The following is a 15517-nucleotide window of genomic DNA, read 5'->3' on the forward strand; positions in this document are numbered from 1 at the left end:
TGAGGGGCCAGTTGTTATGAGTAATCATTGGTTAATGCCCATGATATCACCAACGAAACCATCCCTTAATTCCTGGACCACTTTTGCAACTGGATAGATAGATGATAGATAGATCGTTCGATGGATAGATAGATAGATAGATGATAGATAGATAGCAGTTTCAAAGATGGATTCATACAGTGGTACCTTGGGTTAAGAACTTAATTCATTCCAGAGGTCCATTCTTAACCTGAAACTGTTCTTAACCTGAGGTACCACTTTAGCTAATGGGGCCTCCTGCTGCTGCCACGCCACCACCGCACAATTTCTGTTCTCATCCTGAAGCAAAGTTCTTAACCCAAGGTACTATTTCTGGGTTAGTGGAGTCTGTAACCTGAAGCGTCTGTAACCCGACGTACCACTGTACTGTGGTTGGACAATCTACTAAGGCAACTGCTGAGAACACTGTTATCCCATCACTGCATCCCAGAGAGTATGTGTATTCCTACAGCTCTATAAATAATGCCCAAATATGCACAAGGAATTCATGGAAATGTGCTATGAGTCACACTGGAATATCTTATCCCATTGCTCATGGTTGTGCAAACTTTCAGCCACATTAACTGTGAAAGAAATAGGTTTAAGCTACAGTGCTGTGGGCACTGATGTACCCAGTTTAATAGGACACCTGAAGGCTGCCATTTTGTGATGAGGATACCAAGAGTTTTCTTTTAGAGATCCATAAAGCTCTCACATGGTTCACTGAGGGTAAAGGATGTCAACCTGGTGCCCCTCAGCTCCCAAGATGCTGTGGCTGGCTAGAGGTGACAGGAGTTTGCAGAGTCCAAAGTGTCCAGAGGGTTCTAGGTGGACAAAGGCTGATTTACAGTGAAGACATGCTTGAATGCAAGTAATTCAGCGAACAAGACAGCAATAGTCCACTTACTCAGGCCCCAAACTGACCAGGTCATGATATCACTGTGCATCTCCCACTAGAAACTTGGCCAGGGAGTGTATGGCTGAAGAATATGGGCAGGCCTTCTTCCATTGGGAAATTAGCCAGTGTGGTGTAATGGACTAGACACATGCTTGGCCTAGGATTAGGTAGACACTGGTTCAAATCCCTACTCAGCTATGAAAGTCACAGAATTACCTTGGAGAATCATTAGCTCTCACCACATGAACATAAAAAGGGGAGGGAGAGAACAATGTATACAACCCTGAGACCTTGGGGGAAAGGTGGGATATAAATGTAATAAATTAATGAGAGACATTTGAGTCACTGCATCCAACTTGATGCAATCAGAGAATAACTTAGGAGCAGAATAAATGTGAGATGAACGCCACCGCCCGACCTCAGAGCATGGGAAGTCAAACACAGATTTATAATTTGGCATAACATTTGGACTGTTTGATTATTTTATAATTTGAAATGTTTTTAATGTGGTTTTTATTGGATTGTTAAATTGGAAAACTTAATAAATATTATTATTATTTTTAAAAAGATGCAATCGGAAAGATTGTGTGAGCTGGAGACAATCAGGAGCAAAGTTGGGTGTGGCTCTTCAGCCACAAGTTGGCTGTCCTTGGATCAGGGGATGGCAAGCAGACATAGTGTCTGTGTGGAGTCAGGCCTTTCCTGTTGCCTTCATATGTAGATTCAGATAAGAAAACATTTGTCTCAGTCATATCCACACTATTCCACTTTAACAGTCATGGCTAACTGAAGTTTGTCACGAGCTACAGCCCCCAACACCCTTAACAAACTACAGTTCCCAGGATTCTTTGTGGGAAGCCAAGACTGTTAAAGTGGTATAAGAGTGATTCAAACGTATGGTGCAGAGTGTTAGCTTAAGCCTTCCACATGAACCACATGGTTGGTTGAATACCCACAGCTGATTTCAAGCTCCACAAATTTATTCTCCTCAGCAATAGCTGAACATATTTCTGTCTCTCTTACCTCGGGTTGGAAAGCTTTTCGGAAACCGCTGTGGCTGCCAGGGGCAAAAGCACGACCAGGGTAGCAGCTCACCACGGCAGGCATCCCATTCTCACATGATGCATTCCCACTAGCTGTGCTGATGCGATTGCCCAGTTTGCAGCTGGAGATGTGTGCCTCATTGCCCGTGCAGTCCATGGAATAAGCCCAATAAGTGTGCTTTCTTCTGGCTGCCGTCATCCTTGAAGGAAGGAAGAAACTGGAATCACTGAGAGCCACATGCTGAGATAACAAAAAGTTGTGTTTAGCCAGATTAATTGAAGCAATAGGTTTGTCTTATGGGCCAAGTCTTGTGACACTGCTCACATGCAAGCCAGATAAATTCACACAATCAAATAAGCATATTCATCCAAATGCATATACAGGACTGTCTTGAACTGAGATACATGAAAGAAACAGGGAAGAAACTCATTAAGAACACATCTCTTATACATAAAAGAAGAGCTCTCAATTCAGGACCAAGGTTTGAGCTACTTCAATATGGCTTTAAGGATTCAATGTCTTGTATAGCAGGACAGGGGAACCTGTGGTCCTCCAGTTGCTAATGGACTCCAACTCCCATGAGCCCCAACGAGCTTGGCCAATGGCCAGGGATGATGGGAGAGCAAGTCCAACCGAATCTGAAGGGACCTGGGTTCACCATCCCTGCTACGCATGGCAGTGAAGATCTCAGAATGCTGTGTTGTGCAATGCTTTGAGGAAACCTTCCACTCTGCCTAAATCCACAATAGTTTTTTTTAAATGAATTATCTACTTGTGTCAGCAATTTAGACTGTGAATTGACAAATGCCCGAGAGTTGCTTGATGGAGGCAGCTGCTTGTGGTAGCCAGGATTTTGCTTTGGGGATTGATCTGGTAGTAAGGATTTGACTAGTGCTAGACAGACATTTCACTACAAATCCATGAAAGTAGTTTTATCAGTGGCTATTTGCCATGATAGCTAAAAGAGACTTCCAGGTATGCCTCTGAAGCTCAGATACCGCGGGGCCAAGGTAGGGAAGGATGTCAACAGCCCAGGTTCAATCACTGACTTGCCTGGGTCTGGGAAACAGCCCTGACTGAAAACCTGGAGAGCTGCTGCCAGTCAGTGTCAAAAATACTAAGACAGATGGACCAGAAGTCTGACTTGGTATAAGGCAGCTTCCTATGTTTCCCATGGACAATGGTCTTCATGTCCTTCTTGTGGGCTTCCCAGAATCTTCTGGTTGACTAGTGCATGAAACATGATGCTGGACTAAATACACCATCCAGAAGGGCTCTTCTCAACTTGGATGGCTTTAAAAGAGGATCAGACAAATTCATGGAGGGTAGGACTATTCAGTGGCTACTACCCACGATGGCTATACACTGCCTCCACCATCAAGGTAGCATAAAAACAGAAAAACCCTGCTGGATCAGGCCACTAGCTCCTCTCATAGAGCATCTCGCTCTCAAAGGGGCTAACCAGAAGCCGATGGGAAACTGCAAAACAGGACCTGAGTACAACAAGACCATACCAACTTGGGATTCCCCAAACCACTATTCAGGGTTTCACTGCCTCTGTCAGTGGGAGTAGAATAATAAAAAAGTAAAGGACCCCTGGACAGTTAAGCCTATGGGGTGTGGAACCCATCTTGCTTTTCAGGCCAAGGGAGCCGTGTTTGTCCACAGACAGCTTTCTGGGTCACGTGGCCAACAGGACTAAACCGCTTCTGGCGCACGGAGGACTGTGTCAAGTGATAAAGAAGTGCTGCTGGAGTGGGAAGGTAAACAGTGCCTCCATGCACTCGGGGTAGAATATAACCATTGTGACTGGCAGTACATCTTGAATAGCAGTTGCACAAATAGGGTGAGCGCCGTTGAGCTCAGGTCCTCCTCGCAGGCTTCCTTCTCATGGACATCTGGTTGCCCAACGTGAGAACAGGATGCTGACCTAGATGCTGCTTTGGTCTGATCCAGGGGCCTCTTCTTATGCTCTCATGGTACAAGAATGATTAGGAAAATGGCCTCAAAGAGTTCAGTGAAACGAACAGTAGGATAGGAAACTCCCAGAGCTTTAAAGTTTGTTTTTCCTTTAATTATAAAACTGCACTGTCAAATGCAGAACCCAAATTACATTCCAGGGTGAGAGTTTGGCAGCAAGGACGATGATGAACTAAGTTGTTTTCTTTAGCGAAATGAGGCATCTGGGAATCTTTTGGCTTCCCACCATCATGAAGTTCAGCAGTCTCACGTGGAATGCCTCAGCACATAAAAGCTGAGGTTACGCCTCGGGAATGAAAATTCTTAGTTCTGCGGGCAAGGGGGGGGTTCCTTTTAACCCACAGCCCCCAGAAGTACAGAGTCAGCTTATTGGAGTAGAAACCCAATTTGGAAACTGGTTTCCCAGCTGTGGAAACCACAGTGTCAATGGAAGGCCCCACCCTTGTGGAAAAGGCTATTTACAATATTATGCAGAGTGAAACCAGAGAAATGAGAGGCATGTTAACAGGCTTCAGAGTCACGTGCAAAAAAGACTGGATCCAAGTGACTGGAGACTTTGCTTTCCCTTTAAGGCAGTATGTGAAAATACAAAGACAGTATTAAGGAACACGCTGGGAAAAGAGAGAGCTGGTAGATACCAACCAACATCCCAACATGGGTAGTCTGGGGCTGGGCTCCGCATTTAGAGAAACTCATACCTCACATCCCTAGCAAAACGATTCTCCAGCTTTTCTGCCTTCAGAGATCTCTATTCCACATCTCCCACAAAAATGACCTCCACTATTACAGAAGGTTCTGTGTCATGTTTAAATGTGCACACTGAGTTTCATGTCAGGCACATTTAGGATTGCTGAATATGTAAATTTCAGTTTCTAATTTTTCCAATATTAAGTTCAGTTCAGCACATTTCCATATTAGTTTGCAAATAAAGTCCTCCTTTAAAATTCATCAGCATGTTAGAGCTAATTTCTTCTACTATGCATATCTTGCATGCAATTTTCTCCAATATAATGCATTTTATGATTCCCCCCCCCCAATATGTGCATTTTTATACACATTGCTAGAACTGCATTGCAAAATTCAGGAAACACAGAAACTTTGCATGGATGAGAAAGTTACTAAGTGCTGCATGGGATACAAGCCATTGCCATCAAATGCCAGCCCATAATCTGCTCCCATTTAATCTGGAGATGTTCAGGTGGGGCAGGATGTAGTACTTTGGCACTGCCACTAAACCTCAACTTTTGCAAACCGCTGCTTGTAGGGCAGCAGTGCATGCAGAGCGCAGACTGACAAGATACAATTTATGGCAAGGAGCAGATGACCAGATATAGATTGACAAGGCACCACATCATGTCAGCACCATGTCAAAAAGAAGTGAGTTCACATGCGTCTCTCTCTCTCTCTCTCTCTCTCTCTCTTTCCTTCTTGTGGTGAATTCTTTCACAATGCATCAGGCTGAAATATAAATGGTGGGTTTTAAAGATTCCAAGAGGGGAGGAGAGAACTGGCATAAACATGTGATATTTTGTTCCCATGCACTGGACACAACACCAGGTCACCTGGAAGCACTTATTTACTGATGCCTGTGGAAAAAACCAAAAGCATCTGGCCTTTGAAAAAGAAAGAGCCTTTCCATGCTGCTTTACATGATTCTAATCCAGGAGCCTTTCTGTTTTGCCTTTCTCGCTAATGAAGAACAACAAGAAACATAGGCAGTGGAATCCTGTAAGCAGGAACCTCAGTGGCCTTTTGACAAGCCAGAAGAACAAGCAAAAAAACCGCAAATCTTGATCCTTTGGACCTCCCTCCACGGTTGCCCCACAAATCATGGTCTTCAGGCTGGAAAAACAATACAAACAGTTTCCTAACACAAGCTGTTCTGCAGCTGCCTGGGGGCCTCCCTTGTTATGAAGGAAGTTAAAGGAAGAAAAGAAGCTGCTTAATACATGGACCAGGGGGTGTGGGACACCAGAGCAATTTGCCTAGGGTTTTGCCACCTCATTTGGAAACCTCTAGCTCTAAGCAGGGCCCAAGAACACAACAATCCCCTTTTAAAAACCCCTCTTACTTGTAGACTCTGACATTGTATTTCTTCTCTGATGGAAATCCAAACATGCCACAGACAACACGTGAGTTTTTTGTGGTCCAATTCCTGTCACAGATGCGTTTCCAGACGCCTCCTTCTTTCACTTCCACGTAACCCTCTGTGACGGGAATGTGCTTGCGAAAGGCAGAGAGGATGGGTCGGATCTGGGCATCTTCCACCTGGATGTTCATGTTCTAGGAAAAGGAGTTGGAGACAGGCAAAGGTTTGTTGCTAATCCATTGGCCACAACACAGATACAAAGCAAGCAAGAAATACATCACAAACAACAGATTTGTTGCGTTGATAAAACAAATATTACTATTTATTATTATTATTATTTATTCAATTTATATACTGCCCTTTATCAAAAGATCCTAGGCCGGTATGGGTGGGTGTACACACGTACACACACACACACACACACACACACACACACACACACACACACAGCTTTTTTATGAGGGTATGCAGGGGTACGCATACCCCTAGACATTTTGTGAATCTTTGTACTTTTGTCCATTTACTGCATTTATTTCCCCCAATTTGAACTATAAAATGGTGGTTTTCTTGAGTACCCCTAAACATTTTTTTAAAGAAAAAAAGCACTGCATATACCTGTGCATTAACTAAACTAACAACACTAAGTCTTCAACCAGGATTCAAATTGCTGCCTTGAGCGCCTCTGTGCTTCAGATGGGAAATGTGTTTCAGATGGGAACTATTATTTTAAAATACACCATTATTTCTTTTGTAGGAATCTAACATGTGAAGCAATCCTGCAACCTGGTTTACACTATGATTCTGACTTACTCTTCGGTCCTGACTACTGGCTATTCCCACAGATTCTAGCCCAGCTGAGCGGGCTGCCTTGAAACTTTGTTCATGCGCCCCAGAAGGACAGGATACAAACAACCAGATAAATAAAATTTGCCGGCTAAAATTACGCTGTTTCTGCTTCCAATAGCCTTGCAAGAGTGGAAAGGGTAGGTAGGTTTAACTAGCAATTTCCTAGGATTTCTGTGCTTGCCTTTGTGAAATTAATTCTCCTCTGGAGCACGTCTGGATTTCCCTTCCACTGAATTGATGGGTTATGAGTCATGAAGAGAGACTGATTTTCACATCCAGGGCCTACGTGACAGCAGCAGCAGCAGCAGCATGCAAAGCTCACAGGAACTCTGACCCCAAAAGCTAGAGCAGGCCAGCCAGGGAGGGGGAGCTCTTGGCTGCAGAGACAGGCAACAAAAAGGAAGAAAAGGAATCACGGGGGGGGGGGGGGAGCCCACTGGAACTTTATATAAAGTACCCTAAAGAGCTTGTTTTCCTTTATATACATGATTTATTTGTCATTATGTCACGAATGTGGAATTTTCCCCTTCCTATTTATAAATATAATACAGTACCTCTGAAAGTGAATTGGGTAGCATTGTGAAAAATAGTTACTATTTTTTTAATCTACTGTAATCAAATGAAAAGAAAAGCTGTTAGAAGTACTGTATTTTTCACTCTATTGGACGCACCAGACCATAGGAGGGGGAGGACAGGGAAAAAAATTTTTTCTTGTTCTCCCCCTCAAAAACAAGGTGCGTTCAAGAGCAGGTCGGGGAACAGGGCAAAGCCTTGCCGCTGCCCCCCAAGTTTGTGGGGCTGGCGGTGGGGGGAAGCGCTGCTTTCCCCCACCGCCAGCCTCAAAGATCCCTAAAGCCTTTGGAGCGCAGCTGCACTCTAAAGGCTTGAGGCTTCGGGGACATCCTTTGTAGCTTCCTGCGGAGGCTTTAAGCAGCCATCCCGAAGCTGGAACAGCGAGACGGAGGGCTGCACAGCGCCCTGTCCCGCTGTTTTGGCTTCGGGGAGAGCAGGCTGCTATTCGCAAGCCTTGGGAGCCCGGCGGGAACTCCCGCCAGGTTCCGAACGCTTGCGGATAGCTGCCCAAAGCCCAGGGTGTACAGTGCCGCACCCCCGGGCTTCGGGCTGCAGGCAGCTATCCGCAAGCCTGCGGAGCCCGGCGGGAGTTCCCGCGGGCTCCGCAGGCTTGAGGATAACTTCCTGAAGCCTGGAACACGAGAGGGGTCGGTGCACACCGACCCCTCTCTCTCTCCAGGCTTCAGCAAAAGCCTGCATTCGCTCCATAGGACGCACACACTTTCCCCCTTCATTTTTGGAGGGGAAAAAGTGCGTCCTATAGAGCAAAAAATACGGTAAGTTGCATATGGCCTCAGCTTCATTAACTATGAACCCCAAAATCTGGGATCCCTTCAAAACTGGTGCAAAAGTTTTGCAGCCTTTTTGCAGCAAAACCCCTGAACTTTGCAGTGAAAACCTCGCATTTTGCATTGCTCCACAAATGTAGCAATAGACCCTTAAAGCCCCCCTGGCATGGCTGGAGATGGAGTTGTTCCAGCTATGGCCTCCTGACTTGGGAACACTCTTCTCCAGCAGCCCCAGGCTGCCTGGCACCTACCCTGCTCTTTATTAAGTGTAAGGTGAAGGCTCTTACAATCTCTTATGCCTTCCCATAAGGCGTTTGTGTTTCTGTTGCTGCTTACGGCTGCCTTATAGCTCTGTCCTTTTAACATGAGCAACATGGGGCTATACAAGAGGGGAAGGGGAGAATGCTGTTGCTGTTCCTTTTTACTACTACACTGTGCACCGTAAAATGAAGAGCAAGATCAGACACTTATTGAATGTCTTTTTATTACATTTATATCTTGCTTTTGATTCAAGAAGCTTATTTATTTAATAAATAAAAATAACAGAATCACAGAAACGTAGAGCTGGAGGGGATCCCAAGGGTCTTCTATGCCACACCCTGCAGTACAGGAAGCACAGCTAAATGAGGTTCTTTCTCCTCTGCTATTTTATCCTCACAAAAACAGTGGTTGGCTCAGGGCCACCCAGAGAGTTTCATAGGTGAATGGGGGATTTTGTTGGAAGCTGCCCAGAGTGGCTGGGGAAACCCAGCCAAATGGGTGGGGTATAAATTAAATAATAATAATAATAATAATAATAATAATAATAATAATAATAATAATAATAATAATAATAAAAGTCTCCCAAGTCCAATGTTCTAACCACTACTCCATGCTGACTCTCTCTATGAAGTGCTCTATAACATATAGATTTTTGGACAGTTTGTATATAAACTGAATATGGAAAGATGGGCTCAATGTGGCACCTCCTTTCTCCCCCTTTTCCAGCATCTAATAGTGGTTTTACCCAGACCTTGTTTTCTCATGGGACGTTTCCAACAATCATGCAGTAGTTTGGCTGTTTGAAGTTTCCACCATCTGTCCATCGTAGGCAGGCAGAACATGCAATTGAGCGGGGGGGGGGGGCACACTTTTGCCTAAAGTCAGTTCACCATCACGCAAACAGGTCATAAGTTGTCTGAATTTTTGTACCATATGTTGATTTAGTCAAAAATTGCCTGTTTTCCCTACAAGCAGTCATGCAAATAAATATTGACCCCTCTGAACATTAAAGTCACTGAATTCAAACATTTGTTCCAAGGATTCAGCTAAATTTTCCAGATTAATATAACTACTTTCCTCCTCTTCTTCGCAATAGATTTCCAGATTTGGTGTTCTTCGAAACCAGGCAAAGCTCTGGTTCAGCAGAATGTCAAAGACAGAAAATGATGAGTCCCAGCCCCAAGCAGAACGAGTTGGACGGGACAATCCTATCAATCCACTTTAGCTGCAGAGTTGTAAACAGTTGTCTGGACTCCCTGAAGCTACAGCATAAATCTGACCCCTTCCGAGAGGAAACGGGCCAACTATCTCCATATTCTGCTGGAAAAGTCCCTATAGCTCAAGTGGAAAACTGGTGATTCTCCAAATGTTGTTGTATTCCAGCTGCTATCAGCCCCCAAGCAGCAAGGCATCCTCAGGGATGATGAGAGTTCAGCAACATCTGGAGGGTCACAGGTCCTTCATTCATCCCCCAACTGAAAAGCCTCATTACTAGAAGAGGCAAATGCAGGGTGACCTTACTTTATATTAGTTCATAACTCACACAGTCTTTGGTCTTATCTGGTGGATCATCCATCGCTCTGCCTCCTGCTCCTCTGCCTGTACCTTAGCAACACAAGTGTCCTTATGATGCAGTATTGTTTTATGGCCGATTGCTGCTGGAACTGGCTGGAGTCGTCTACTTTTCGGTATTAAACAACCCCGCCTCCCGCTTTAATATCTGAATTGTGAAAAAGAGACAACCCCATCACAGATACCCCGTCCCCTAAAATATATTCAGTGAATACCTGGAGATATTGGTCTTAGCACTAAAGAATTTCAGAAGCAAGCCCTGAAAAACACTTCAAGATTGCAATCATGTGAGCACCCTTCCGTGTTGGCCAGGCATTGCCTTCAGGCAAGTAGCTGAAAGCAGAATTAAAAGAGAAGTTGTACACTTAGAGTGATAACTTTCTGCATAGCCAAAGTCCTTCTAAAGTGTTTAGTCACAATTAAGATCCCTTGCAACATTAATTAAAAGTTTTCTTTTTGCATGATTACTTCCCGGTTCAGTGCAGCTGGGGGATTATAGTGATTAACTATCCTTTAATTAGCTGATCCTTTAATTAGCTGATCCTTTAATTAGCTATCCTTTAATTAGCTGATTTAAGGATTTAGATTTGCTGGACAGAGTGCCTGAAGAACTATGGATGGAGGCTCGTAACATTATACAGGAGGCAGCAACGAAAACCATCCCAATGAAAAGGAAATGCAAGAAAGCAAAGTGGCTGTCCAATGAGGCCTTACAAATAGCGGGGGAGAGAAGGCAAGCAAAATGCGAGGGAGATAGTGAAAGATACAGGAAATTGAATGCAGACTTCCAAAAAAATAGCAAGGAGAGACAGGAAGGCCTTCTTAAACGAGCAATGCAAAGAAATAGAGGAAAACAATAGAATGGGAAAAACCAGAGATTTGTTCAAGAAAATTGGAGATATGAAAGGAACATTTCGTACAAAGATTACCATAATAAAAGACAAAAGTGGAAAGGACCTAACAGAAGCAGAAGATATTAAGAAGAGGTGGCAAGAATACACAGAGGAACTATATCAGAAAGAAATGGATGCCTCGTATACCCCAGGTAGTGTGGTTGCTGACCTTGAGCCAGACATCCTGGAGAGTGAAGTCAAATGGGCCTTATAAAGCACTGCTAATAACAAGGCCAGTGGAAGTGATGACTTTCCAGCTGAACTATTTAAAATTTTAAAAGATGATGCTGTTAAGGTGCTACACTCAATATGCCAGCAAGTTTGGAAAACTCAGCAGTGGCCAGAGGATTTGAGAAGATCAGTCTACTTCCCAATCCCAAAGAAGGGCAGTGCCAAAGAATGCTCCAACTACCGCACAATTGCACTCATTTCACACGCTAGCAAGGTTATGCTTAAAATTCTACAAGGCAGGCTTAAGCAGTATATGGACAGAGAACTCCCAGAAGTGCAAGCTGGATTTCGAAGAGGCAGAGGAACCAGAGACCAAATTGCAAACATGCGCTGGATTGTGGAGAAAGCTAGAGAGTTCCAGAAAGACATCTACTTCTGCTTCATTGACTATGCAAAAGCCTTTGACTGTGTCGACCACAGCAAACTATGGCAAGTTCTTAAAGAAATGGGAGTGCCTGATCACCTCATCTGTCTCCTGAGAAATCTCTATGTGGGACAAGAAGCTACAGTTAGAACTGGATATGGAACAACTGATTGGTTCAAAATTGGGAAAGGAGTATGGCAAGGCTGTATATTGTCTCCCTGCTTATTTAACTTATATGCAGAATTCATCATGCGAAAGGCTGGGCTGGATGAATCCCAAACTGGAATTAAGATTGCCGGAAGAAATATCAACAACCTCATAGAATCATAGAGTTGGAAGAGACCACAAGGGCCATCGAGTCCATACCTCAGATATGCAGATGACACAACCTTGATGGCAGAAAGTGAGGAGAAATTAAAGAACCTTTTATTGAGGGTGAAAGAGGAGAGCGCAAAATATGGTCTGAAGCTCAACATAAAAAAACACGAAGATCATGGCCACTGGTCCCATCACCTCCTGGCAAATAGAAGGAGAAGAAATGGAGGCAGTGAGAGATTTTACTTTCTTGGGCTCCATGATCACTGCAGATGAGGACAGCAGCCACGAAATTAAGAGACGCCTGCTTCTTGGGAGGAAAGCAATGACAAACCTAGACAGCATCTTAAAAAGCAGAGACATCACCTTGCCAACAAAGGTCCATATAGTAAAAGCTATGGTTTTCCCAGTAGTGATGTATGGAAGTGAGAGCTGGACCATAAAGAAGGCTGATCGCCGAAGAATTGATGCTTTTGAATTATGGTGCTGGAGGAGACTCTTGAGAGTCCCATGGACTGCAAGAAGATCAAACCTCTCCATTCTGAAGGAAATCAGCCCTGAGTGCTCACTGGAAGGACAGATTGTGAAGCTGAGGCTCCAATACTGTGGCCACCTCATGAGAAGAGAAGACTCCCTGGAAAAGACCCTGATGTTGAGAAAGATGGAGGGCACAAGAAGAAGGGGACGACAGAGGAAAAGATGGTTGGATAGTGTCTTCGAAGCTACAAACATGAGTCTGACCAAACTGCGGGAGGCAGTGGAAGACAGGAGGGCCTGGCGTGCTCTGGTCCGTGGGATCATGAAGAGTCGGACACGACTAAACGACTAAACAACAACAACAACAACAATTAGCTGATCTTTGTTATCTGCTGGGGCAGTGAAGGCTTCAATTTCTGGAATCTTCTCATTTTTTCTTTTATTTCTTTTAAGGGAGGACAGAAAGTAGCTGAACAGAAAGCCCAAAAAGGAAAAGAAATGGCACAACATGCAAGGAGGAAGCTTTAAATTACAAACACAGTAGCCCCCAAAAGCCTTAATTATGCTTTGCCTTTCCACACTAGACAGGATGCTGCTGCAAATGTAACATTTTACTGCAAAAAACCACTAGCAAACCATGGATTACATCTGAAAAAATACATGAAGACAACAGAAAAACCATTGCAATGCAAAAATCTAGCTACAACACAGTGAATGCTTCCTAAAAAGTGAGTAAATAGATGAAGGCAAACGTGTCAGGCTTATACTGTATTCTAACAATTGTAGCTAGTGAAATCACTTCTAAATTGGCCTTGAGAAATGAGTTGCCAACACATTGGGTGTTGGTGTAAAAGGAAAAAATATCACTCTGGGAAATTTCCCCTGCTTCCGTGGCACGCCAGTCCTTGTTTCTCTTCCTTAAAGTTTCTCGTACAAAAAAGAAGATTCATGTACTGCAAAAAGAAATCAAAAAAATAATAATCCATCCCTCTTTTGTTCTGATTTTCACCCTGTGTTAGCTAAGAATGCATATGAACAATTTCATCAGCAATATTTCATAGCTTTTATCCTCAGAGGATATTTGAGTCTGCTAATGATTTTACCAGGTCAGCACAACATTTAAGGTCTGCCAGAAAAGCTAACTTAAGCCTTTGCTCCATTCTCTTTCCTGCTTCCCAGTTCAACTTCATACAGGCACACAGTTTGCACACCTATAAAACAAAATCGTCCCACTAGATCTGCTTGTGTAATATTACATTGACTAAAATGCTGGTGTAAAAGATATCAGTTGAGTGTTTTGCCAGACTAAATACTATTTTTCATCCTGGAAAATGAATTTCTGGCGCTAAGGGAAATGGTGGGCCCCATTTTAACTTTTTTGTCAGAGCTACATTGTTTAGCTGATTCATCAATTATGATCAATTTAATTTAAAACAATAAGATTGACTAAAAAGTGTCAGCAGATTTTGTTTTCCAAATCAAGCTCTTTTAAAAAGGGGAAGGACTGTGATTCCATGAACGGCTATGTAGTTCAGTGGGACAGCACATGCTTCACGTGCAAAATCTCCCAGGTACAAAATGTCCCAGTGGCACCTACAAGAAGATGGGAAAGACCCCTGCCTGAAACCTGGAGGGCTACTGCCAGTCAGTGTGGACAATACTGAGCTCGATGGGGCAGTGCCATGGACTGGCTGGATGAAGAGGAGTGTTGGCAAGCACCACAGGGAAACCCCAAGGACACCCCCAGGGGAAGAAGACACAGAGCCCAGGGATTGGTGGTGGGACAACGACAAGTGGTCAGAGGGAGAAGACTGGGAGGATGAGGTGTCAGAAGCTGAAGAGGTAACAGGGTTTAGTGAGCAGGAAGAAGCTGGGGCACAGAGCAGCCCCGATTTAGAGGCTGGAGAGGATTGAGGGCCAAGAGACAGAGTTGAGTCAAGCTGCTGGAGAATCCAGGGAGTCTCCCCCACCTGCTGCGACAGGGTTCCCTCCCCCAGGTCTCCCCAAACACGCAGAGAAATGAAGAGGGTGGAGCAGTGGGAGACAAGACGATGGAGCCTTAGGCTGCTGGGGGAGGAAATGGGGGAAGAGGGGTCTTGGAGAGCGGTGGGAAGGCAAAGACCTTCAGTCCTCACAGCTGTCGCATTGGGGCAAGAGCTACAGGGAAGAGTTGCTCTCATCACTAGGACTGCACTGTTTCATTTCTTTAAATAAAGCAGTAATTTCACTGATGTTGGGTGCTTTATTATTTTATTGCTGACCTCTGCCTGCCTTTAGCCCCTGGCAGACAGTTTCCTATATTCTACTAAGTTCCTAAACTTCAAATCTTTAAAAAGGCATTCCTTTCTGTGTTTCCAATTCCCTGCTGTGATATGTGTGCTTTACAAGTATAGCTTTCTAATATTCAGTTTTATGTGGATATAACTGATATAATCAACCAATTAACTAACAATGCAATCCCATGCATGTCTACTCAGACATAAGTCCTATTGGGTTCAATGAAGCTTACTCCCTGTTGGCACAGGATAGCAGCCTCAAACTCTTGTAATTAATCATTTTCCATTTCTTTACATTGGGTATAAGTCCTATTTATTATTATATTATGTCATGTGTTTATGTTGTGCATCAGTTAGATTGTCAACAGCAATGGGTTAAAATAACCATTAAATCTTTTTAACAAACTAACAAAAATATGTCAAAGAATTGCCAGTTGCCCTGGGTGAGTTTGGATAATTTCCTTCCGTTTTTAAAGTTCTTTAATGGCATTTAAATTGAAAGCCCATTATGATAATGTTTAGGTCTAAGCTGAAGCAAGTGTTATATTGCAGTAGATCTGGGCAGCGGAACCCCCCCCCCCCAGCTATTCTATCTCCATGAAGCCAAAGAAAATAAAAGACGAACTTAACCTGAAAGCTGGAACAATATCTGTTCGAGCTTCGTCCATGGTATTTTATGTGCTTGTGCCAAAGATGGAGCAACTGGTTAGGTTTGCTCCCTGATTTACAGCCGTGCTTTTGTGCCTTTGCCAACTGCAAAACAGGCAGAAACTCAAAAGGCAGAGAGGTATTTTTCATGGAAATGCAGCTGAATTCCTCATGTCCCATAACTGTTAAAGATGCTAGCCTTCCCAGAAAGCAAAAGATGGCAGTCATATAATTGATTCAGACA

General features: G+C 43.8%; 1 protein-coding gene across 2 annotated transcripts in view; it reads right to left on the bottom strand.

The window, feature by feature from the left end:
* Positions 1–15517, bottom strand: part of LOXL2 (lysyl oxidase like 2) — an 80342-nt gene that overhangs the window by 35313 nt on the left and 29512 nt on the right. For both annotated transcript variants that reach the window (XR_014520215.1, XM_083480505.1), the window contains exons 4-5: positions 6012–6223; positions 1940–2159 (exon numbers count right to left, since the gene is read on the bottom strand). Coding sequence is in view for 1 of the 2 variants with exons in the window: in XM_083480505.1 (XP_083336631.1) it covers positions 1940–2159; positions 6012–6223 (432 nt within the window). In the remaining variant the exon portion in view is untranslated. The remainder of the gene's footprint in view (positions 1–1939; positions 2160–6011; positions 6224–15517) is intronic.

The sequence above is a fragment of the Podarcis liolepis genome, assembly GCF_965112155.1.
Source record: "Podarcis liolepis genome assembly, chromosome: 16".
NCBI classification, from domain to species: domain Eukaryota; kingdom Metazoa; phylum Chordata; class Lepidosauria; order Squamata; family Lacertidae; genus Podarcis; species Podarcis liolepis.